This window comes from Pituophis catenifer, unplaced genomic scaffold, assembly GCF_029215685.1.
Source record: "Pituophis catenifer annectens isolate HBS135680 unplaced genomic scaffold, rPitCat1.0.hap2 SCAF_6, whole genome shotgun sequence".
In the NCBI taxonomy this organism is placed as follows: Eukaryota; Metazoa; Chordata; class Lepidosauria; order Squamata; family Colubridae; genus Pituophis; species Pituophis catenifer.
Genome location: NW_027256886.1, coordinates 87,104,336 through 87,128,692, shown reverse-complemented (window position 1 = coordinate 87,128,692; position 24,357 = coordinate 87,104,336). Strand labels below are relative to the sequence as shown.

Here is a 24,357-nt window from a genome sequence, read left to right as displayed (position 1 = left end):
CCCATCTAATTCTTTTCTCTTCTACATTTTCTCTTATAGTGACATTCATTGTCACTATAAGTGGTAGTAATTACCTAAACTTCATTGTGTGTGCACACACATATGTAGATTCTGCACAGGAACACTAAAAGATTCACCAGAACGTGTTACATAATCTCTTCTAACCGTGTTATACAATTAATGTACCAAATCTTTTGATATTATCACCCTGTTGTATTTTGGTACCTAAAAAGTATAGGCTACCACCATTTAAGGATTAATATTACATTATAGCTTAAGCCATGCCCTCGCTTATGTGCAATTGATAGGCAGGCTGCCAAATTATGTTTTTAAAATAGATTTCATGATGGAAATTCTTTAATTTCACAACATATAGACAGATTTTCAATTGGGAAAATATGACCATCCTAGACCAGGCCAAGTCCAAAAATGCCGGGGAATTTCTAGAAGCCTGGCACATTGACAAATCAGCCATCGATAGACACAGAGACATAAACAACATCTATAGACTATGCAAAAGAGACAATCAACCAGCCCAAAAGAGAAAAAGACTTCCACCAGTAATCAGCATCCAGAGCTGCATAAATTAACTCCAAGATTACCATCAGACCAACAATCAAGTGAATAATACCTCAATTAAAAAAATGCCAAAGAGCCAACAGTAAACAGCCCAACCAAAGAATCTCTTAAAACCAAACCCACCAACACTGACAGTGCAAGACACCAGAATATAAACTGTCAGCAAACGCCACTCCTTACTAACACTGATGATGTTACCTAGTTGGGTCATGAAATGTCTGCAAGAAAACAAACAAGCTCAGAGAGCATCAAGGACCTCTGGTGTCAACCCAGAGCTACAAATATTCTCCTTTATTAGTAACATAGATTTTGTTATTTATCATTATTTTATTCTAGAACTCTTAACTAGATATTCTTTTGAGTATTTTTAATTGTACTGGTCTTTGTAATAGATACTCTGAATCTCTACACACATATGCACAAACACACACACTACTTATACATATATACATACACACACATACTCTCATCCATAAGTCAGTCTGTCTTTAATCTGCAGTTATGTGCAATTCAGATGCAAAGGCATTTATTTCTTTGGAAAAGGAATGAATGATTAAGGAGGAGTATTAATTTCTAACGGAAGGGAGAAAATGTTAATTCTCAGATAGTTAGCTGGTAAACAACTGGCTCTTAAAAGTTCCAGTAGGATGCATCACCCAACCAACCAACCTTGGATAAGCTACGTAGGGTCTGCTTAAGACTTGAATGGAGTCTTATCAGAGAACCCCAGGGCTGCAGCTTTGATCGGGGAGTTAAAAAAGAAATCCTAGAAAAGTACAATTAGTCTTTGACTTTCGAGTTGAGCTGAATTTTTGATAATGTTAAGTGAGACATTTGTTAAGTGAGTCGCTGCAGTTGATAAAAGTTAGTAACCTGGTTGCTAAGTGAATCTGGCTTCCCTGTTGACTTTGCTTCTCAGAAGGTTGCAAAAGGGGATCACAGCAAAGGTCATAAAGATGATGTCAACTCACAAAGCATCCCTGGCCTGCTCTTGAGTTGCCATAGGCCAGGTGGGATGGGAAACCGGTGAAATGGCACAGCAGCCAAAGACAGATGCACATTCCATGCTTCTCTCTCTCAAGGTTGTATCCCAGGCTTACCTACAGCAGCCGGAGGGGAGTGACCTCGGCCACACCCTGGAGGGAGGGGGGAAACAGGGTCATAATTGGAGCATAAATTATGTAGGGTCAGAGCTGGTTTCAACTGAGAACGTGCCGACAGGAAGCTCCTAATAAATAACTGAAGCTTGTCTGAAAAATCATGATTTAATTAGGGCATCCATTGGAACCCTGACATATGAACCAGTTGCCAAGAATCTGAATTTGGATTGCATGGCCATGGGGGGGGATCCTGCAAAAGTCATAACTGTGCAAAACTAAATCACATTTTTCTTTTCAGTGCCGTGTAACTATGAACGGTCACTAAACAAACGGTTGTTCAGCCGAGGGCTACCTGCAATCTGCAACCTGTACCTTTGCCAGGAAATCGAGCGGGCGTCTACGGAAGTCAAGCCTGATCGAAGAAGACCATACTACTTTTGCTCTTTTAAGTATAGGAAGTTATCACCCACCCCTTTCCTAGGAAAATGAGGTATTTTAGGACATATTACAAGGGCAGAATATTTCCCCTAAAAGGGAGGCAGAAACTCAGCCCCCCACCTTTGTCAATGGGCCATTAAGGCCTGGGCCAGTCTATTCTATACAACAAAGATCTACCTCCTTCAGGCAGAGCCAGCAGGAATTGCCCAAAGCCCTTTCATTACATCATCACCCAGCAAGAGTCAACCAAGCTTGGGACTCAGGACAGCCTACAGAGTTGCCCCTGCATGGCCCCATGGGAGTCTGACAACCAATCAGAATACAAACTCAAATTCAAAAGCCCAACAGAGGGCATAAAACTGGGACACTCTCAGCATCTCTTCCCTTTTTTTCCCCCAGGATCTCAAACCCTGTGGTCCTGTCCACCATTAAAAACCATCATTCCAAGCAGTCTCCATGTTTCCAGTGTCTTTCTTCCCCACTTGGAAATGAACCCAGAAGGTTATTTCTTCCAACATAAGACAGACAAAAGGCAGGAGGGTACAGAAGAAACGGTCAACAGGAGTCTAAAAAAAATCGGAGGGGCAAAAGAGGAGAAGGAGTTGCCCCATTCAACCCCCTGACAAGAAGGCGAGAGCAAATAAATCTCAGTGAGGCCAAAGGCCACCCTCATGGAAACAGGAAGCTCATAGGCAAAGAAAAAAAAAAAAAGCAGACGGATAGAAAAATCAATGGGCATGACTGTTGGAGGAAGTAATTTGAGCCAAAGGATCCGTCCTTCCAAGCGACCCCGTTGTAGGCTTGTTGGAACAAGTTTCAGAGCATCTGCCAAGCATCCAAGAATCTACTTCACTGCCTGCTCCCTTGTTCTCCTGAAAAGCAACCAAGAGATGCATCCTATTCTAAGGAAACAAAACCGATAGTAACTAACACCGCAGTAATTACGCCCACGGATTGTTTTATTGCATTACAACAGGTGAACAATACAGGTAAGCCCCGACTTTAACAACAGTTCATTTAGTAAGCATTCAAAGTTCCCACGGCACTGAAGAAAGTGGCTTAGGACCACAGTTACAACCATTGAAGCCTTCCCGGGATCATGTGATCAAAATTCAGATGCTTGCCAATTGGTTCATACTTATGACAGTTGCAACATCCCGGGTGATCACGCAATCCCCTTTTGTGACCTTCTGACAAACAAAGTCCATGGGGAAGCCAGATTCACTTAAGAACCGGGTTACTAACTTATCAACTGCAGTGATTCACTTAACAACTGTGGCAAGAAAGGTCGTAAAATGGGACAAAACTCACTTAACAACAGAAATTTGGGGCCCAATTATGGTCGTAGGTCTACCTGTACATTATATTGGTTGGGTACATGGAATTGGCGCCATGTAAAACCAGAACTTGTTAATCCTACGATGGTTTAGAATATTCACGAAACCTTCAAAGACAAGAAGGAAATAAGTTTGTTTCAATGTTGAAATCAGATTTCTAAAAGGTTAATTAAAAAAACATTAGGTTGCTGGAATGGCAGGATTCAAGCTAAGTGTCGCATTGGCAGACAATGGCACAGAAGATTAAGTTATTTTGCTAAGGTCTCCACAGTGTTGTTAATTATTATAGTTAATAAATCGTCATGGAAGAATCTATCTATCTGACCTGATAATTCATCAATTGTTTATAAATGCTTTTTACAAAAATGAAAGGAAAAGGAAAGGAAGGAAAGAAAGAAAGAAGAAAGGAAGGAAGGAGGGAGGGAGGGAGGGAAAGAGAGAGAGAGAGAGAGAGAGAGAGAGAGAGAGAGAGAGAGAGAGAGAGAGAAAGAGAAAGAGAGACAGAGAGAAGGTATTTTATTTCTAACTTCCTCTTTCTTTATACACCAATTGATCTGCAGCATTTGTAAACATTTATCCCCACCCCACCCCTTAGAAATTATACTGTGTTGATGCTTGCTTTGCTGTGTGATATATTGTGTATATGGAAAGCATTCTTGCTTGAATTTGGCTAAAGAGCAGGTTATTTTGAGACTGAACGGAGCAAAAATGAAGGAGGGCAGGGCTGGGAAAGACATTCCTGAACTTGTGTAAGTTTCAGGCAAGTGGTGTGTGTGTTTTTTTTTTTTTAAACAGTATCCTTTTTCCTTGCCTTGCTTATTTTCCAGATGTGGTATATATTTCCTGCATTGGTCGAGCTCCTTTCTCTTTGAAGTGGCTATAGAAGCAAATGGTTAAGCAGCACAAACAAGCTGACTTGTTTGCTTGCCTTATATCTACATTTATTTATGTCACTCCTGTTTCTCCACCTCCTCCTCACATAGTTAAGGCAGCCCTCCATGCTAAAACGGAGCCACACAATTCTGCAACAGCTGCAGCTTCTAAAGGGGTCAGGCTATGAGAAAATACCAATTTATTGCTTCCTGTGTCTTCCTGTTTGAAAAATTGCTGAGCTTGTATGCACAGTGACGCTAGCAAATCTCATTTTGGGAGGAGAATAAGAGGAACGTCTGTCCCTGTCCATAATCTCCCAAGTTATATAGATATCTTTTTTTCCATGAAGAATGGGTTTTGTTTTGGTGTGTTCCCTCTTTCCTCGAACTGAGTTAGAATTCAAACTTTTGTATGTACATAAAAAAATAAAACCCTGTTTCTCTTATTCACCTGGAACTGGGTAAGAAATTTATAGCTTGGTAATAATGCCTGAGTCAGAATGACTTGCGGCTATTTTACTGGCTGGGTGTATAAACTCATCAACAAATATATTACATTTGTACACTTTTTTTTTTTACATTTAGCAATAGCACTTAAGACTTATATACCGCTTCACAGTGCTTTACAGCCCTCTCTAAGCGGTGTACAGAGTCAGCCTGTTGCCCCCCAAAATCTGAGTCCTCATTTTACCGACTTCGAAAAGATGGAAGGCTGAGTCAACCTTGAGCCGGTCAGGATCAAACTGCTGGCAGTTGCAGAATTATCCTGCAATACTGCATTCTTAACCACTGTGCCACCACAGCTCGGTTTATATTTTTTTAAAAATAAAAATATTTTATTTTGTATATTTTTAATAGTTTTATTAAATATACATCTTTAAATAGGTTTTAAAAGACTTAAATATAAATCTTTTTTCTTATATTTATATATAAGACGGGTGTGATGATAGTTTGCCTCCTCGTGGTGCACCCTGGATACCACGGAAGGGTGAACACAACGACTAGCAACAACTGGCAGCCAGACTAGATTGAAGAATTGGCAGTTAACGAGAGTTGGCAGCCAGGCATCTTTGTAGAACTCCTGGCTCTCTAAATACAGAACTCCTGGCTCTCTAAATACAGGGCAACGGATAAAGACACAGTGGAAAGCCAAATGGGCTGCTGAACACCAAGATACAGGCATGACCCTACACAACGCCCAAATACATAGATAACCCTACACAAAAGTTGCCAGGTTTTGACCTTCCTCACCAGCTTTAGTCAATTCTGAACAGGATCCGTACCCAACATGGTGTCTGCCAGGACTCATTGCTTAAGTGGGGTCTTGTCACTACCCCTCAGTGTGACTGTGGTGCTCATCAACAAAATATCCACCACATTGTGTCCGAATGTCCATCAAGAGCTTACACCTGCCCAATGTCTGTTTTTTTTTTCAACATAGGCCACCCTTGCCTTGAATGGCTGGGTGGACTGGACATTTAACATTTGAACTACTATAAGTCCATGTATTTGCCCTACGCTAAATAAATAAATATATATATATAAGAATCTGAACTACTAACTTTCAAGGCAAATTGGCGGTAGATAAGAGTTCAACCGAGTTCAAGGTGGGCCGGACTTAGATCTATCGTGGGACGAAGGGACTCGGGGCTGATAGCGTGCTTGACCCTTCCCCTCGGGCTCAGCCTGATCATATCCTACACCCTGGGCCTCTACTACAGCCCCAGCTCTTTTGTTGCCACCAATGAGTGCTGTTGTGCAGGGTGGCCACAAAACATAGATGGGGGAAGAGAGGCAGGTGTAGTTGCACCATCTCTGTGGTTGTAAATTCTGGCGGATCACCAAGACCCCAAATTTTTGTGACATAGGGGCACTGCAACGGCCATAATTTCAGGCATCCTTCTTTCAGTTTAGTTGTAATTCCAAACGGATGGTTGTGAGTTAAGGAATACCTTAACTGCTTTCTTTCACAACAATTTTCAACTTTCCAGTCTAGCAAATGGGTGACAAGAAATCACTCCAAAAAGCTCTTTGGCACACCAAAGCCTTCAGTGCAATGCTAAAATTGTGACATGTGACTTTTTTACAACAAATCTTACACTGGTAATGTTGCTAGAATTTTCTGAAACACTTCCTGAAGCTCCTCAGAAAACAAGAAGAAAGTCTAGAGGCCAGGGATTCGGAGCTGATGATCAGCAGTGAGTAAGACAATTTTTCCTAGCATAAGGATAAAATGTTTCTCCAAATTTGCACCTTCTACTACCAACCTCATAATCTCTTCATAGATCAACTAGTAAATTGCTCACAATCAGGTTTATTTATTTTAGATAATTTGTATAGCCACCTACTCGCTCACAGCAGCTCATGGATAATAAAAACACAATGTAGAAATAATGATGATGATGATGATGATGTCAAAGAAAAAGAACTGGAAAAAAATCACAAAATATCGCAACCTGGCATCGAAACTACACGGCTATGGATGAAACATGTAACATTGTCATCGGGGCACGTGGTACCATGTCCAAGAATTTTATAAGATACATCAACAAATTGCAGCTTCCTGCAATAACACCAGCGGAACTGCAAAAAACTGTGCTATGTGGAACATCATACATCTTAAGAAGGTACTTGGTTGATACCTAGGACGCTGGCAGCAACCCGTATCAACCATTAGCACCAGTCAATGGTATTTGTGATGCATTTTTGAATGTTCAGTTGACTAAGTTTCATGTTTAATGAATAAGAGAGATAAGTAATAATAAATAATAACCCACCCACCCCGCCTCGGGGACAACACACACACAAATCAACCATTTAATGGGCTCCATCCCACTCTGGGTTCCCCAGGCCCACTGACAGAACCACGTCTTCAGGGCCTTCAAAAGGGGAATAGAGTGAGGGGGCAGTCTAATCTCTGGGGGGATGATGTTCCAGAAAGAGTGAGCCACTACAGAGAAGGCCCTTCTTCTCGCCAGATACACTTCCTTAGGGGACGGGATCTGCACCATTCTTTGCCTCCCCACTCTAGTGGGTTGGGTGGATGTGACTGGCAAGAGATGGTCCATCAGAAACCTGGTCCCAAGCCATGAAGGGCTTTAAAGGTGACAACCAGCACCTTGAATTGCACCCAGAAGCAAACTGGCAACAATGCAGCTCTGGCAGGGGAGGTGATACATGTGGACAAAACCATGTGAGCCGCTGCATTTTGCCCCAACTGGAGCTTCTGGATAGCTCCAAATTACCATATTTTTTGCTCCAGAAGATGCACCTAACCATAAGACGCACTCCAAAGTAGTGGGTTGCCCCCGGTTCAGACCGGTTCGCAAGAACCGGTAGTAAAACCGGCGGGAGGCCCCGCCCACTGTCCCAGATGTTGTCATCAGTGATATGCGCATGCGATCCCATTGCGAACCGGTGATAAAGGTAAGTAGAACCCAACCCTGACGAACTCGTTTTTGACCTGTGCGTGCCCCGCGGAGGCTGAAAACGGGGTGTGCAGAGGCCAAAAGTGGGACACCTGGAGGCTGAAAAGGGGACGTGCGGAGGCCCAAAATGTGGCGCATAGAGGCCAAAAATGTGGCGCACGGAGGCCAAAAACGAGGTACGTGGAAGCTAAAAATGGGGTGCTCAGAGGCTGAAATTAGGATGTGTGGAGGCAAAAAATAGGGCAGGCGGATGCCACGGTGGTAAAAAATGGCCCAAGGATGGGGGGCAGGGAGGGGCTTCAGCAATATTCGCTCAGTAAGATGCACAGACGTTTCCACCCACCTTTGAGAGACAAAAATGTGTGTCTTATGGAGTGATAAATATGGCAAGATTCACATTAAATATTTATAGGAGGCAAAGAAAATACGAGAGGGCAATTGGTGAATCTTCCATACCATACAGGTAGTCCTCGACTTACAACAGTTCAATTAGTGACCCTTCAAAGGTGCAACTTTAAAAAGTGACTTATGACCATTTTTCGCACTTACGATCCCCAGGGTAACGTCCCCAGGATCACGTGATTTACATAAAGATGCTTGGCAACTGACTCGTATTTATGACAGTTGCAGTGTCCCGGGATCATGTGATCTTTTTTTGTGACCTTCTGACAAGCAAAGTCAGTGGGGGAAGGCAGATTCGCTTACTAATTTAGTGATTCACTTAAGAAACGCAGCAAGAAAAGTTGTAATACCGGGCAAAACTCGCTTAACAAATGTCTCACTTAGCCACAGAAATTTTGGGCTCAATTGTGGTCATAAGGACTATTTGTAGTTATTAGTGAATTTTGAAGTTTTTCTTAATTCTTACACACACAAACCATATTGCTGTGGCACGTGTATTTACTGATTACATACATCAATGACTTTTAGTGCAATTTACATGCAGGGCTGTTAATTTATAGCAGGGGTTTCATTGAGGGCTGTTGACCGCAAGGGGAAGGGAGGGTGGCCGATTGGGTGGATGTGGCCATCTTGATGCTACTCACTGGGCGTGGCCAACTGGGTGGGCGTGGCCATCTTGACGCCACTCCCCAAACTGTTTCCTCTTCACATTGTTGTGACCTAGGCCCAAGTAGTTATTACCAGACACAATCAGTCCTAAACCAACATGTTTTATTAGAACAACTGAGAATTACTTCATTCTCAGCATAGTCCAAATTAAGTCCAAAACAAATTCTTCATAAACAGTCCTTCGGCCTTATCACCAACCTTTGTCTACTTTGGCACCCTGCCAAAGGCTTTTCTTGGCAAAAGTTCAGAAGCAAGAGACGCCGACAAGAAACAAATGTAGCAAAGTTGCTTTCCTACAAAGATCCCAAGAGCCTTTGCTGTTCTTTTAAGCATTCTGGGAGTGGCCAATCATCTTCTGGCCTTACTCCAGAGTCATCCTTTTTGCTTTAGCTGCTCCTGCCTTCTGGCAGCTCTTCACATGCATGTACTAGGAACAGGTTCCTCCTGTTCCTCTGCCTCTCTGCTATCCGCCTCTGGGGGCTCCGGAGTCTGCGCATCGCTCCCAGATGGCCCTGGCCCCATCTCTGCCTCCGACGCAGAGCCCTTGTCTGGGCCTTCCCCTGACTCTAGGACTGGCCCATTGCCCTCCCCAGCCTCTTCACTGTCCGACTCCGCTGCCAGCTCTGCAGGCTGCTGGCGGACCACAATAAGACTGGGCCAAAGTGACACGGGCCGGCCCCTTACATTTTCCACGATGGCCCCATGGGCCAGATCTGGCCCACAGACCTTGTGTTTAACACCCCTGTTTTAGAGGATGAAGGGATGAGGAATGAGAAACAGAAGCAGATAAATGGACAACAGCAAGAAGTCATAAAAAATATAAATAAAAGGAACTGCGTGGAAAAAACTGGACTACCTAGAAATCTAAAAATAGAAGCGACAGGAAACTTCAGGCTGCCAGAATAGAAAATAGGGACACTGAGATCTTTAGAAATGGCTTGAAAGTTGCAAAAGAATTATGGTATAAACAACAGCTGGATGAGCCCCCAGAGAAAGAGCTAAATCCATCAGGACAAGCCTCCGAGATTACAGATGTTCTGCCAACGCAATGACTTCTTGGGAAAAAAACAACTCATCCTAATCTGAAGATGTGCTCAGTTCTTATGACTGACCATCTGCCAATCTCAACAGGAAAAATGACAAATCCCTTTCATAAAGTGGAGTTGTGTTAAATTTAGATTTTCATGGCACGCTTAAGTTGTTGCAATGCAGGAGCGCTTACTATACAAAGGAGGGGTGGTTTATGGTTTTTGTTTCTTTACTGAAAAATTTACTTTGTAAAATTACTTCGTACTGAAAATAATGACAATGGTCTGAACGTAGCATGAAATACCAAGTTCGTTTCGACTAACTCTCTGGGTCCATCTCTACACAGATTTATCACTTTACTGGAGGTTTTCAAAAATAGACTGGACAAGCATTTGACTGGAATAGTGTAGAGCAAGAGTGTCAAACTCAATTTCATTGAGGGCCGCATCAGGGTTGTGTTTGACTTTGGGGAGGGCGGGGGTGGGTGGGTGGGTGTGGTCAGCATGACATCACTTATGTCGGGAGGGGGCACCTGTGGCGGTCTGAGCGCTCTGCCAGCGAAAATGGGCTCCCGAGCTCCATTTTTGGCTGGGATGGCCTCCTGCAACCCTCTGCCAGCGAAAATGGAGTTTGGGAGGGCCACGCACGGCCCTCGCAAGCTCCGTTTTTGCTGGCAGAGGCACCATGGGGCGGTCCTTTGCTGTTTCAATGGCAGCCCCGCAGGCCAGATCTAAGCACCCCGCGGAGAGGATACAGCCCCCGGGCCTTGAGTTTGATACCCCTGGTGTAGAGTCTTCTGTTCGAGCAGGGGGTTGGACTAGAAGACCTCCACGGCCCCTTCTAACTCTGTTATTCTGTTATAATTAATGTAGAAAAAAGAGCTCATCGGTTTGAATTACTGTTCTACCTAGATAAGGACAACTTTGGTTAGTTTTCTCTCATTTTAACCGCTTGGCAACTTCTTGTTGGTTTGGCCAAGAGGGTCCAAGAGAGCTGGAAATTCATCAGTTATCCTCTAAGTAACGCAATGAGAATCAGGTTGAACAGAAAGAAATCCAGACTGGATTTCCAGAAGCTGAATCCTGATATTGTTCCTGATTGCTTATTTGTACCCTATGACTATCATTAAGTGTTGTACCTTATGATTCTTGATGAATGTATCTTTTATGTACACTGAGAGCATATACACCAAAGACATAATTCCTTGTGTATCCAATCACACTTGGCCAATAAAAAAATTCTATCCTATCCTATCCTATCCTATCCTATCCGATCCGATCCTATCAAGAGTTCCTTTACAGACTGAGAAGACAGAGGTTCATGCATTGGTGTACAACCGAAATTCAACATAGAAACAAGCAGATTAAAGACCGAATGACCTATAGAACATCCTAGTGAGATGTAATTAACATCAGAAAACCGCTTTTGGAATAAATTATCTTCAAGCTGATTGCAAAGCTGAAAAACCAGAAAGTTTATAAATAGAAACACTAAATTGCTTAGATCTGCCTTAGGAAAAAAAATTCAACCACGGTGCCTAAATTCTGCAAAAATCATAGCCGAAAAGCCATCAGCAATAAATGCAACCGGTATGCTAATTAAACGAAAAGCACTTCTAATGCATTAATGTATATTTTAATTGTGAAAAAAAAAACCAAACCAAAAAAATTTCCTATGGAAAGTACAGCAGTCCTCGACTTACGACCACAACAGAGCCCAACAATTCTGTTGCTAAGCGAGACAGTGGTTAAGTGAATCTGGCTTCTCCACTGACTTTGCTTGTCAGAAGGTCGCAAAAGAGGATGACGTGACCCCCCAGGGGACACGGCGACCGTCATAAATATGAACCAGTTGCCAAGCATCTGATTTCTGGTCACGTGACCACGGGGATGCCGCAAAGGTCGTAAGTGTGAAAAACAGTCATAAGTCACTTTTTCCAGTACCATTGTAACTTCAAACGGTCACTAAATGAACTGTTGTAAGTCGAGGAGTAGCTGTACTTTTAAAAAAAAAAAAAAACCAGAGAAAGAAATACCTGCTGTTGTTGGCTGCGTAGGTTTGTTATTTCCTTCTGATCCTCCTCGTGAAGTCTCTTCATTTCCTCACACAACTGCTGGAGGTGATTGTGCTCCCGTACGAACTGGCTGTTTTTCCTCTTTAAGGTGTCCATGTCTTCCTTCAGCTGGGACTGGTCGCTCAGCAGGCGGCTGTGTAACGTACTGGCCAGAAGAGAAAGGCACACAAGTAAGGCCAAATGAAATGAGCCCTTGCGCCTGGAAATTAAAACTGACTTTTAAAGGAGGTAGTTTAAAGTTTCAATCACACTGTTGGCCTTCTCTACTAAAACACAGAGGAAACGTTGAGGGTCACGAAGTGGTATTTGGACATTAAAAACAGTAACATTTTCAAATGTAGCTCAAATTTTTGAGTGTTCATTAATATACCTTGAGGTTCAAGGTGTAGGTGATTACCTATAAAGCCCTACATGGCTTAGGCCCAGGTTATCTGGCGGATCACCTGCGGCCAGCAACAGCTCCCCATCGCCCGGTGCGCTCACATAGAGAGGGTCTACTTGGGGTCCCGTCGGCCAAGCAATGTCGGCTGACGGCCCCTAGAGAGTGAGCCTTCTCTGTAGGCGCACCTACCCTCTGGAATCAGCTCCCTTTGGAGCTCCGGGTGGCCCCCGACCTTCGCTCCTTCCGCCGTGACCTTAAAACATAGTTGTTTCACCAGGCTGACCTGGACTGAAGGGGTTTTAATGGGAATTTTAGATTCTTTTATCGTCTGAATTTTAATCTGGACTTGTTGTTGCTTTATTGCTGTGAGCCGCCCTGAGTCCTTGTGGAGAAAGGGAGGCATATAAGTCCAATAAAATAAATAAATAAATAAGGGGAAGAGGAAGGGGAAGGAGGAGGAGGAGGAGGAAAAGAAGAAGAAGAAGAAGAAGAAGAAGAAGAAGAAGAAGAAGAAGAAGAAGAAGAAGAAGAAGAAGAGGAAGAGGAAGAGGAAGAGGAAGAGGAAGAGGAAGAGGAAGAGGAAGAGGAAGAGGAAGAGGAAGAGGAAGAGGAAGAGGAGAAGGAGAAGGAGAAGGAGAAGGAGAAGGAGAAGGAGAAGGAGAAGGAGAAGAAGAAGAAGAAGAAGAAGAAGAAGAAGAAGAAGAAGAAGAAGAAGAAGAAGAAGAAGAAGAAGAAGAAGAAGAAGAAGAAGAAGAAGAAGAATAATCCAGGCTAAATTGTGATCCTAGGATTCTCTGCCTTTTCTAAGCACTAATCAAGAAGTTTGCTTTGAAGCTAAGACATGCTTAGCTTCAAAACTCAAACAAGGTTTGAAATCAAGCTCAACCTTTTGAGTGTTCATGGACATATCAATGCAATTTTGAGAGGAGGAGAAGAATGGTTGAAACTCAAGGACTACTGTATCTAACTGTCCCAGGAAAACATTTTGACATATATACCCCGATCTGGATCAAGGAAAAAAAAAAAAGATTCAGAAACAGAAAACAAAGATGTCTCCCAAACATGCAATCAAAACATGCATTTTTAAGTCTGGGAAAGTCACTTTGACAGACTTTTTACTCCATCCCTTTGCAAGAGAAGCAATCTGTGAGATTTTTTTAAAAAAACCCTAATCCTTAATCCGCTGTTAAATGCTCTGTATATTCTCCCTCTGCCGATGTTAAAATTAGGACATTTTAGAGACAAACAGACTGAGGATAAGAAAGCTAGCATTAAAAGCCTCTGAATATCCAATTCTAAGAGAACCTATTCAATGCAAAATAAATAAATAAATAAGAAAAAACGGTACGGATGTGTATGTTTACTCACTGATAGAAATCAGCTTCCTTAGCAGCTTCTTCACATCTCTTTAGCGTTTTGGTGTGCTGGTTCTGTAGGGACTGTAGATCCGACATGGCCTTCATGCACTGTATCTTCAATCTTTCGTAATCGTGGTTTGGTTTGGGGTTAGGCCTACCACAAAGAGATGGTCACATGCGTAAACTAAAGTCTCTTAGGAGTATTTGGTCAACAGTATGGAAGGGATAAATCACTGCTTCCCCCCCTCCCCAATTTTCAGATCTAGCCCACAGACAATAAAGTAGAATCTCTGTAGCTCAGGGTTGAAATGAGGGGTCCTTGGTACTCTCTGAGCTTGCTTGTTTTCTTGCAGATATTTCATGACCCAACTATATAACATCATCAGTGCTAAAAGTGGAGTGGAGTTTGCTCTCCATTTATAGTCTAGTGGCTTGCCCTGTCAATGTTGGTGGGGGGGGGGGGGCTGCAGCCAATTCGCCATGGCCAACTTGCCATGGTCAACTCACCACAGCCAACTCGTTACACTAAGATCAAATAAATAACCCAATAGAATCAGGAAACAAAGGATGCCAAAGGAGGGACAAAATAAAATGTGAACGACCAACATTAAAATATATATTTTTTAAAAAATATTTTAAATAATTAAATTGAATTGTTGAATTGTCTCGCGAGTTCTCTCCCATGGTGAGTGGGAGTTGGCCATGGCAGGTTGTCTTGTAACAAGTTAGTTCAGGTGAACTGTCCCATTCTGTAAGTGGGGACAGTCTTAGAGATTCATTGGTTGGGCTGTTTTCTGCTGGCTTCTTTGGCAGTTTCTTGATTTATTATTTATTTATTTATTTGTTGGTTCGATTTATATGCCGCCCTTCTCCGGAGACTCAGGGCGGCTTACAATGCGTTAAGCAATAGCCTTCATCCTTTTGTATATACCTGCTTAGTAGGGCTTTCGGGGGCCCCTAAGCGGTGTTCTTTTTTATACAAAGTCAGCTTATTGCCCCCACAATCCAGGTCCTCATTTCACCTACCTCGGAAGGATGGAAGGCTGAGTCAACCTTGAGCCTGGTGAGATTTGAACTTGCAGTACTTGCAGGCAGCTGGTGTTACTTAACAGTACTTTAGTCTGCTGCACTACCAAGGCTTGGGGTATTGTTTATTGGATTGTTGGTCTGATGTTAACCTTGGAGTTAATCTATACTGATCTGAGTGCTGATTACTAGTGGAGAGCTGCTGGAGTCTTTTTGTTCTCTTTTGGGCTGGTTGATAGTCTGTAGGTAAAGGTAAAGGTTCCCCCGCACATGCGTGCAAGTCGTTCCTAATTAGCCTAATTAGCACAAGTTCATTGGATCGGCCTCCCGACTCCCAGCTGTTTTGCGTGGGCCTCTGCTGCTTGCTGCAAGGAGGTAAATTGCTGGGAGCAGATATATATATATATATTGTGCTAATCAAGCTATGCTGAAAACGAAAATGAAAGTAAAGCAGGCTGTTTGCTGCAACGAGGCAAAATTGCTGGGAGGCAGAGGCAGAGTTATTTTTCTTGTTTTCCTCACCAAAAAAGGTGGGTGTATCTTATAGTCCGGAGCATCTTATGCTCTGAAAAATACGGTAAGTGGACTGAAGTACCACTAAATCCTCTTTACAAAGTACTTTTTAGCTCGAGAGCCCAATGACTGTTTTTTTTTCTACTCTTAACACATATTTGCAGACAAATCGTTAAGACTATTTTTCTCTTCTAAACAAAGAACGTATTAAAAAGGTAATACAAGCTGCATCCAGTAACATCACAGAAGTTAAACTGGAATTCAACAGGACTGGTTGGTTCAAAAGACACTCAAGAGATGATACATGCGGGCATCACATCTTGCTTCGGTCACAAAAACCAATAAGTCACATTCTAATAAACCCAAAACGACCCATGGATGGTCTTTCAAATATCACAAAAATCCCAACTTCCATCCATACTAGTGAGCTTAATCAATCAGCGGTGAAGGCACCAGCCTCGAAAGGGGAAGACTGTTGAGTTCTAGTCCCGTCTTACCCATGAAAGCCAGCTGGGTGACGTTGTGTCAATCACCAGGAGATGGCAAGTTCTAGTTCCACCTTGGGCATGAAAGCCAGCTGGGGAATCTTAGGCCAGTGATTCTCAGCCCAACTCACCTCACAGTATTGTTGTTGTGGGGAAAATAGGAGGAGGAAGGTGTGTTAGATATGTTTGCCACCTTGAGTTATTTGTAAAAATAATAAAGGCAGTCTGTCTGTCTGTCTGTCTGTCTGTCTGTCTACCTTATTGTCTGTCTGCCTGTCTGTCTGTCTGTCTGTCTATCATCCATCCATCCATCCATCTCCTTGCCAGACAGATTTGTTAGCCTGCTGTGTATGTGTGTGTGTGTGTGAGAGAGAGAAACTTTTTGCCGGGGCTGCTGGCGCTCCTAATAAAGGAATCATTGATTTAACTACAGAGGATTTGTAATGTTTGGGGAGCTGGGTCAGAACATTCGAGTAGATTCTACACCCAGTAGAGAAATAAATCTCTGCATTCTGTTCTGAATCCTCTCACCTGCAGTCATCGAAGGTTGACCCGGGCGAGGACAGGGCGAGACGTTTGCGGAGCTCATCTCTCTCGCGGGTCACTTGGCGAAGCTGAAACAAAATGGTCTCCACTTTTTCGCTCATCTGCCTCACATCCGCCGATGGGGGTGGGGGTGATGACGTTTTTCCCGTTGTGCCTGGGATCAAACAAAAACAGAAGTGGAGTTGTGGGGGTTAGAAGAAGCATCTTGAAGACACGGGCAGTCCTTGACTTACAAACATTCGTTTAGTCACCGTTACAACAGAAGCGACTTAGGAACATTTTTCCCACTTACGCGACAGGGTGGGCTCCCGTTCCTTGCTCCATCTCCTGCCAACGCAGCAGTTTGAAAGCATGCAAATGCAAGTATATAAATAGGTACCACTTTGGTGGGAAGGTAACAGTGCTCAGGGACGTCATGCTGGCCATCTGACCATGGAAATGTATTCCGACAGCACTGGCCAGCATGCTGTCACTGAGATGATCAGCGTCCCCTAGAGTCAGCAACGACTAGCGGAGTAAAATCCATAGGGACCTTTATTATCACAATTCCCTGGAATGCAACTTGCAACTATCATGAGTTGCAACTATCATGAGCCACGGTGGCACAGTGGTTAGAGTGCAGTATTGCAGGCTACTTCTGCTGACTGCTGGCTGACTGCAATTTGGCAGTTCGAATCTCACCAGGCTCAAGGTTGCCTTCCATCCTTCTGAGGTGGGTAAAATGAGAACCCAGATTGTTCGGAGCAAGAGGCTGTAAACCGCTTAGAGAGGGCTGTAAAGCACTGTGAAGCGGTATATAAGTCTAAGTGCTATTGCCATTGCTATCACACAGCTATCATCATTTTATGCTTTCCAATATCTGCCTCCATTCAACCAACCCTCATAACTCCCCTTCAAAAACTTATTGCTAAAATTTAAAATGGTTGATGATCTGACTATCCTGAACACCACCCAACGTTAACTTCCTGGTAAGTTACAGAAAATGTCAAAAGGCTAACAACATTTCTGCAGTAAATGATGCAAAACAAATTCAGCACAACAAGCCTGGAAGACGGTAATCTGGTAGTGGGAGTAGATCCCAGATATTTTACACAGCCTTTGAGAAATTCTTTTACTTATTTATTCTGCTGATCTGATCCTGCTTATGTCTCATACTATGACTAATCAGAATCAGACTGCATTTACCGTTTACTTTCCTGGACAATAGTGATGTACTTTTTTCAGGGATGTGCCAAATGACCCTTTCTTCTTTAAGGAATGAGAGAGAGGGAGAGGGAGAGGGAGAGGGAGAGGGAGAGAGGGAGAGAGGGAGAGAGAGAGAGAGAGAGAGAGAGAGAGAGAGAGAGAGAGAGAGAGAGCAAAAATGCTCCTGACAATTCCACAATTTTTTTACAGTGTAGTCTGAGGAAATTTAAGAGAAATGCTTCACTTTTTGGGAAGGAAGGTGAAAGGAAGGAAGGAAGGAAGGAAGGAAGGAAGGAAGGAAGGAAGGAAGACAGAGGGAGGGAGGGAGGGAGAGAAGGAAGGAGGATGGATGGAGGGAGGGAGGCTGGGAAGAAGGGAAGGGAGGAGGAAGGGAAGGGAGGGAAGGGAAGGAAGGAAGGGGAAGGGAAGGAAGGAAGATGGAGGGAGGGAGGGTCGGAAGAAGGGAAGGAAGAAGGAAGGGATGGGAGGGAAGTGAAGGAAGGAAGGGGGAAGGGAAGGGAGGGAGGGTGGGAAGAACAGAAGGAAGGAGGAAGGGAAGGGAAGGAAGGGGGATGGAGGGAGGGAGGTGGGAAGAAGGGAAGGAAGGAAGGAAGGAGGAAGGGGAGGGGCATGGAGTGAGTGAGTGGGGAAGGAAGGAAGGAAGGAAGGAAAGAAAGAAAGAGAGAGAGAGAAAGAGAGAGAGAGAGAGAGAGAGAGGGAGGGAGAGAGTGAGTGAGTGTTTGATTGGGAAAAGGATCTTTGACGAGGGACTGACAGTTAAACCTCCACCAAGTTCACTTTTAAATAAACAACAGAAGGTCTTTTTTTTTTTAAGGCACTGCTTGTTTTATTGGGATGAAAAGACCAGCAGAAACGTGATTTAAACCATCTGGGCTGGCAGTGCAAACTAATGCCAGACACTCTTCAGCAGCTTAGGCTGAAGCAATGTTTTTATTTATTGAAAGCTGATTTCAACTGCCTGAAACATGTTATCTCTTACAGACACAACACAAGCCTGACCTGCAACAAAGAAAACAGCCTCGCATGACTCCAGAAACTTTTCGTTTATTGCAGGAAAGCTAAACAGCATCCAGGGACTGCTACATATTGAACACAATTTCTATTTATCTTGCAAACAGAGTGCAAATGCTTGCTGTGGTCTCATTCACCACACGTGAAGGGAAAGTGCTTTTCGTGTGTGTGTGTGTGTGTGTGTGTGTGTGTGTGTGTGTGTGTGTAGACAGTCTCCATTATTCCCTGTTTTGATCACGGGACTGATTTAGCATCAGGCCGCAAGATTTCAGCTGCGTGAGAATCGCTCCCACAGGAGTATCAGACAGATCCGTTTCCGGACTTTGCTCCAGAAGCGTAAACTTTTCCAAGCCTCCCTAGAATTAAAATCAGATTCCGAAAATAAAACCCAAGTGAGCACCTACTTAATCGTGGAAGGCTAAGCTTTATGCGCTACTTTAGAACGCTTGCGTAGCATAAAGCTTGCTGGAAACTCTATAATTCATGAAGTACTCTGTATTAAATGAAACCTAAGCACTCTTGTTAGCAGGAAATGTGTGGTCAAAGCCAGCTCCTTTTGGACTCCGGGTTTCTGGCACTGGAATTACTGGCTTAAGAGTTTCCAGCCAAAATAGAAGATTCATAAGTTACCATCAGGATTTTGGTCCAGATGAAAAGCAAGACACAAACCCTTAAAGTTAGCATTGCATTTTAAACAGGCTAAAAAGAACTGCCTGTTATAAAGTCAGATAGGATCAAAATTCTAAAAGAAGAAGAATTAGAATAGTTATATTAAAAAAAAGTTATACCGTGTTTCCCAGAAAAAAAGACCGGGTCTTATATTAATTTTTGTTCCAAAAGATGCATTAGGGCTTATTTTCTGTTTAGGTCTTATTTTGGGGAAAATACGGTACTAAATGAACCGGCTGACAATCTTAACTGGGGCTTATTTTGGGGGTAGGGCTTATATTACGAGCATCCTGAAAAATCATGCTAGGACTTATTTTTCTGATTGGGTCTTATTTTTGGGGAAACAGGGTAGGTGAACGGCTGATCTATAAACAGTTTGCAGCAATGAAGAAATAGAATAGTAAAAAAAAAGTTATAGGTGAACAATTGATCTATGAATAGTTTGAAGCAATGAAAAAGGACACAGAGGTTTGAAAAAAAGGGTCCAGACAAGCGGTATACACCCACACAAGACACACACAAAAACCTTAGCAACCAAAATTTTGGGCTCATAAATTAGAGGACTACTTGTTGGAAATTCAACCTTTTCAGAAACATCCAGAGGCAACTTTTCTCAAACACAGAAATGGTCTGGAACTTTCAAGCAGCGGCCACAGTTCTTAAGCATAGATTTTTGAGTAAGAAAATACATACCGTGTTTCCCCAAAAATAAGACCCCGTCTTATATTTTTTTGAACCCCGAAATAAGTGGTTGGCCTTATTTTCGGGGAAGTCTTATTATTTTGGGGTGTGTGGAGCAAGATGGGTCTCCTTTTGACGTCTTACCTAATTTCCAGTTCTGTCTCCCTAACCCTACCCAGAAGAAATGACGGGGACTGATTCTGCATGCATTTAAATATTTTCAGGGAGGGCTTATTTTCAGGGAGCTTATTTATGGCATGCGCTCAAAAGCCCGATTGGGCTTATTATCACAGGATGTCTTATTTTTGGAAAAACACGGTATATTCAAGACTGACGATCAATTCAAACCAAATAGCTAAACTCCAACACAGGCAGCTCTTTACTTACCAGTACTGCTGAGAGAACTACTGCTTTCAGAATCCGAAGGCATTATAGAAAGAACGCTATACGTTGATCCTGGGAAGGGAAAAAAAAGGGGGGAGATTTAAGGGCAATTAAATAGAGTTTGGGGCGCTTCTCTTTGATCTGATCCCTGAGCCGTGGTGGCGCAGCGGTTAGAATGCAGAACTGCAGGCTGCTTCTGCTGACTGCCGGCTGCCTGCAATTTGGCAGTTCGAATCTCACCAGGCTCAAGATTCATTCAGCCTTCCGTCCTTCCAAAGTCAGTAAAATGAGATTGTTGGGGGCAATAGGCTGAATGTAAACCTCTGTAAACCGCTTAGAGAGGGCTGTGAAGTCTTGTTGAAGCGGTATATAAGTCTAAGTGCTATTGCTATTGCCTCAGCTTTCCATCCTTCCAAGATCAGTAAAATGAGGACCCAGATTGTTGTGGACAAAAGGCTGATTCTATAAATCACTTAGAGAGGGCCCATGGTGCCTCTGTCAGCAAAAATGGAGCTTGCAGCCCTTCCGAGCTCCATTTTTGCTGGTGGAAGGTTGCAGGAGGCTGTTGCAGCCGAAAATGGAGCTTGGGAACCCATTTTCGCTGGCAGAGCACTTGGACCACCACAGGTGCCCCCAACATGAATGACATTGAGCTGGCCATGCCCCCCCTGGCCATGTCCCCTGCCCCCCCAAGGTCAAACACAACCCTGATGCAGCCCTCAATGAGTTTGACACCCCTAGTCTAGCTCTACTCTGTGAACTTCCTCTCTGATTGGTAAAGAGAAGACAGTTTTTGACTGATGTCTTCACAAAATACCAAAGTATTAAGAAAAGAGGGTCTCTTTTTTCCTTAACAATGTCTACTTACAGCCACAGAGCAACTTAGTAAATGAGCAGCTGGTGGCAGACAAAGGCGGGAAAATGACATATGGAGATTAACAGGTGGCAGAGAAATTAAGACTCGGAAATTTAGGGAAGACATTAACATATTCAACCAAAAGTAATTAAGTGAAAGACTGCTGTTTCTTTCATGAACCTCAAACAAGTCGCCCAGTTTTAAAAAGCCAAAAAGCACTGGTTGTTGTAATTGGTTCAGGACAGGTCTATTTGAATGTCAATATATGATTAATTTCTTTGGCTATGATGAAACATGTGCAAACCACTATTACAGCAGCTAAGAATTGCATTTTGCAGCAGTGAAAGACGGAATGAAATGGAAGGGGAGGGGAGAGGAGAGGAGGGGAGGGGAGGGGAGCGATGAGAAGAGAGAAGAGAAGAGAAGAGAAGAGAAGAGAAGAGAAGAGAAGAGAAGAGAAGAGAAGAGAAGGGAAGGGAAGGGAAGGGAAGGGAAGGGAAGGGAAGGGAAGGGAAGGGAAGGGAAGGGAAGGGAAGGGAAGGGAAGGGAAGGGAAGGGAAGGGAAGGGACCTTGGAGGTCTTCTAGTCTAATCCCCTGCTCAGGTAGGAAACCCCATACCATTCCTGTCCAATCTCTTCTTAGAAACCTCCAGCATTGGAGTACCTACAATTTCTGGAGGCAAGTTGTTCCACTGGTGAATCGTTCTAACTGTCAGGACATTTCTCCTTAGTTCTAGGTTTTTAGTTCTCCTTTGTTCTAGGTTTACAATTTTGGAACTTCAGGAAATGAGCATAACTGAATTCTATTCCCCCATAAAAATGGCTTATGTCAGAAATAAAATCAAATCTATTTTAACCTTGAAGAATACTGAACAGGAGAACATTTTCCCTCCTCACCAACAAGTTACTCAAATTTGCAAGGCTTCCTCCCTGCCAGCTCCAGTCAGACTGAACCTGCTTCCCAGGTAAATAAATCTACTGACAGGTCTGACCACAACTTCTTGGTAAACAACACTCGATGCTCCTGAGTACAACATTATGGCATTCTCCATTTAGAATTTCCATTCAGTCTGTGTTTCACAAGACCTGAGAGGCATTGTATCAAGACCAGCAGCCTAAATAATACCTTTTTCTAATCTTTAGTAAAGGAATCACCTTTCACTGAGATCAAATTCTATGACATTATTGGAATGGACTAAAGATTAAGATTGTTTGAAGTAAAAGAAAGGAATATAAAGTTGATTGAGTTGATCAAGGTTAAAATACATAAGTGGTTATTTGTGGCAACCCTTTTGCCAACACTGGGACTGAAATGATGGTGCTTTATGGATTTGTTTATAGAGATAGGACATGAGATGAGAGACCATGAAGCTATAAATTAAGAGGTGGGTACTTAAATTGTTTATATTTCTTGTGATGAAAGTTGGAAATCTTTCCTTCTTTCCTTTCCTTTCCTTTCCTTTCCTTCCCCTCCCCTTTCTCTTTCCCTTCCCCTTTCCTTTCCATTCCTTTCCTTTCTCTCCCCTTTCTCCTTCCATTCCCTCCCCTTTCTGCTTCTATTCCCTCCCCTTTCTCCTTCCCTCCCCTTTCCTTTTTAAAATTTATATTACTTTTTCCTTTTGCAATTATAGTCCTTTATACATTTAAAAAAAAAAACAGATATAAGCCATCAGCCAATGTATTATTAGGCCAGATTCACATTTCTAACTTTATTTGCAGCAGCATTAATAGCCTCACAAAATTACATTTAACTATGACCAATTCCTTGCAAAGACTTAAATATTATTCAGACAATTACGGTTACCATGGAAGCTGACACTGGGTGCAATGTTTTGACCTCTGAAAAACATTCTTCAACCAGATTTTTGCAATCCTAAGGAAAACCGATACAGCCTCAGAATTTCCAAAGGAAATTGGAGAAGGAAATCCAAGGATTAAAGGAAGTACCCTGTTTCCCCGAAAATAAGACCCCATCTTTTTTTGAACCCTGAAATAAATGCTTGGCCTTACTGCCATGCGCTCAAAAGCCCGATTGGGCTTATTATCAGGGGATGTCTTATTTTGGGGGAAAACAGGGTAATATCTTGGGTGGATGGTTTTTTGCTTGCATCTTTGACAGACATAATAACTATGAAAAATAACTATTTACAAATTATTGATGAGCAAGTAAATCAATTTGCATTTTTGTAAATTTTCTTGATTTATACGGATCACCAAGCAGCTAAAAAAAGAGGACAGAGAACAGGCCACTCCCCCTCTTCTGATGACAAATCTACTGAAGGATCTAAAATTTGTCACCAAATTTGTCCTTGGGGAATCTCAAGTCATCCAGGTCATGGTTATCCCAAAGGTGCTTTTTCAAAAGGCGATTGGAGTTTGTTTTTCCTTGAAAACGTCTCACTTCTCATCCAAGAGGTTTCTTCATTCTTAAAGAACCGAAGACGCTTCTTGGATGAGAAGTGAGAAGCCTTCAAGGGGAAAAAAAAACACCAAAAAGTCCAGTTGCCTTTTGAAAAAGCATCTTTGGGAGGCTCAATAGAGTAGATTATTTGTTGATTCAGGTCACCTTTTGCTCACAATGCTCCATGATCCTTCACACTAGGACACAAATGGGACAAATGCTACACAACAATTTTGAATGCAGAGTTGACATTAGAAAGATTGCTATCAAAATCTGGGGAGGACTCTGCAGAACACGTTGTCCCTGACTTGAAAGTGGCAACCCTTGAGAAGAAAAAACAATAACAGAGATTACGTTTCCTGCCAAACAGCTGATCAGGAGTTCACAAGAACATTTAACAACATTTTCTCATGCATTAATTAAGAACCAAACTTCCTTAAGAAACTACATGCCTTAAGATTCTAATGTAATCGAGAATAGTTTTGGTCACCACAGTGTAAAAAAGATGTTGAGGCTCTAGAAAAAGTGCAGAGAAGAGCAACCAGGATGATTAGGGGACTGGAGGCTAAAACATATGAAAAATGGTTGCAGGAACTGGGCATGGCTAATCTAGTGAAGAGAAGGACCAGGGGGAGATATGAGAACAGTCTTCCAATATTTGAAGGGCTGCCACAGAGAGGAGGGGGTCAAGCTATTTTCCAAAGCACCTGAAGGTCAGACAAGGAATAATGGATGGAAACTGAGCAAGGAGAGATTCAATCTGGAATAAGGAGAATTTTTCTGACAGCGAGAGCAATCAACCCATGGAACAGAAGTTGCCTTCGGAAGTTGTGGGAGCTTCATCACTGGAAGCTTTCAATTTTAATTTAATTTAATTTAATTTCCAATTTATATACCGCCCTTCTCCCTGA

At 42.8% G+C, this 24,357-nt stretch overlaps 1 protein-coding gene across 1 annotated transcript in view; it reads right to left on the bottom strand.

Annotated features, from left to right (window-relative positions):
• The window catches only part of DLG5 (discs large MAGUK scaffold protein 5), a 145,485-nt gene that overhangs the window by 81,452 nt on the left and 39,676 nt on the right, over positions 1-24,357 (bottom strand). Inside the window, exons 2-5 of the mRNA XM_070946450.1 lie at positions 20,193-20,261; positions 16,224-16,392; positions 13,679-13,822; positions 11,890-12,073 (exon numbers count right to left, since the gene is read on the bottom strand). Of these exons, the coding sequence (XP_070802551.1) occupies positions 11,890-12,073; positions 13,679-13,822; positions 16,224-16,392; positions 20,193-20,261 (566 nt within the window). The remainder of the gene's footprint in view (positions 1-11,889; positions 12,074-13,678; positions 13,823-16,223; positions 16,393-20,192; positions 20,262-24,357) is intronic.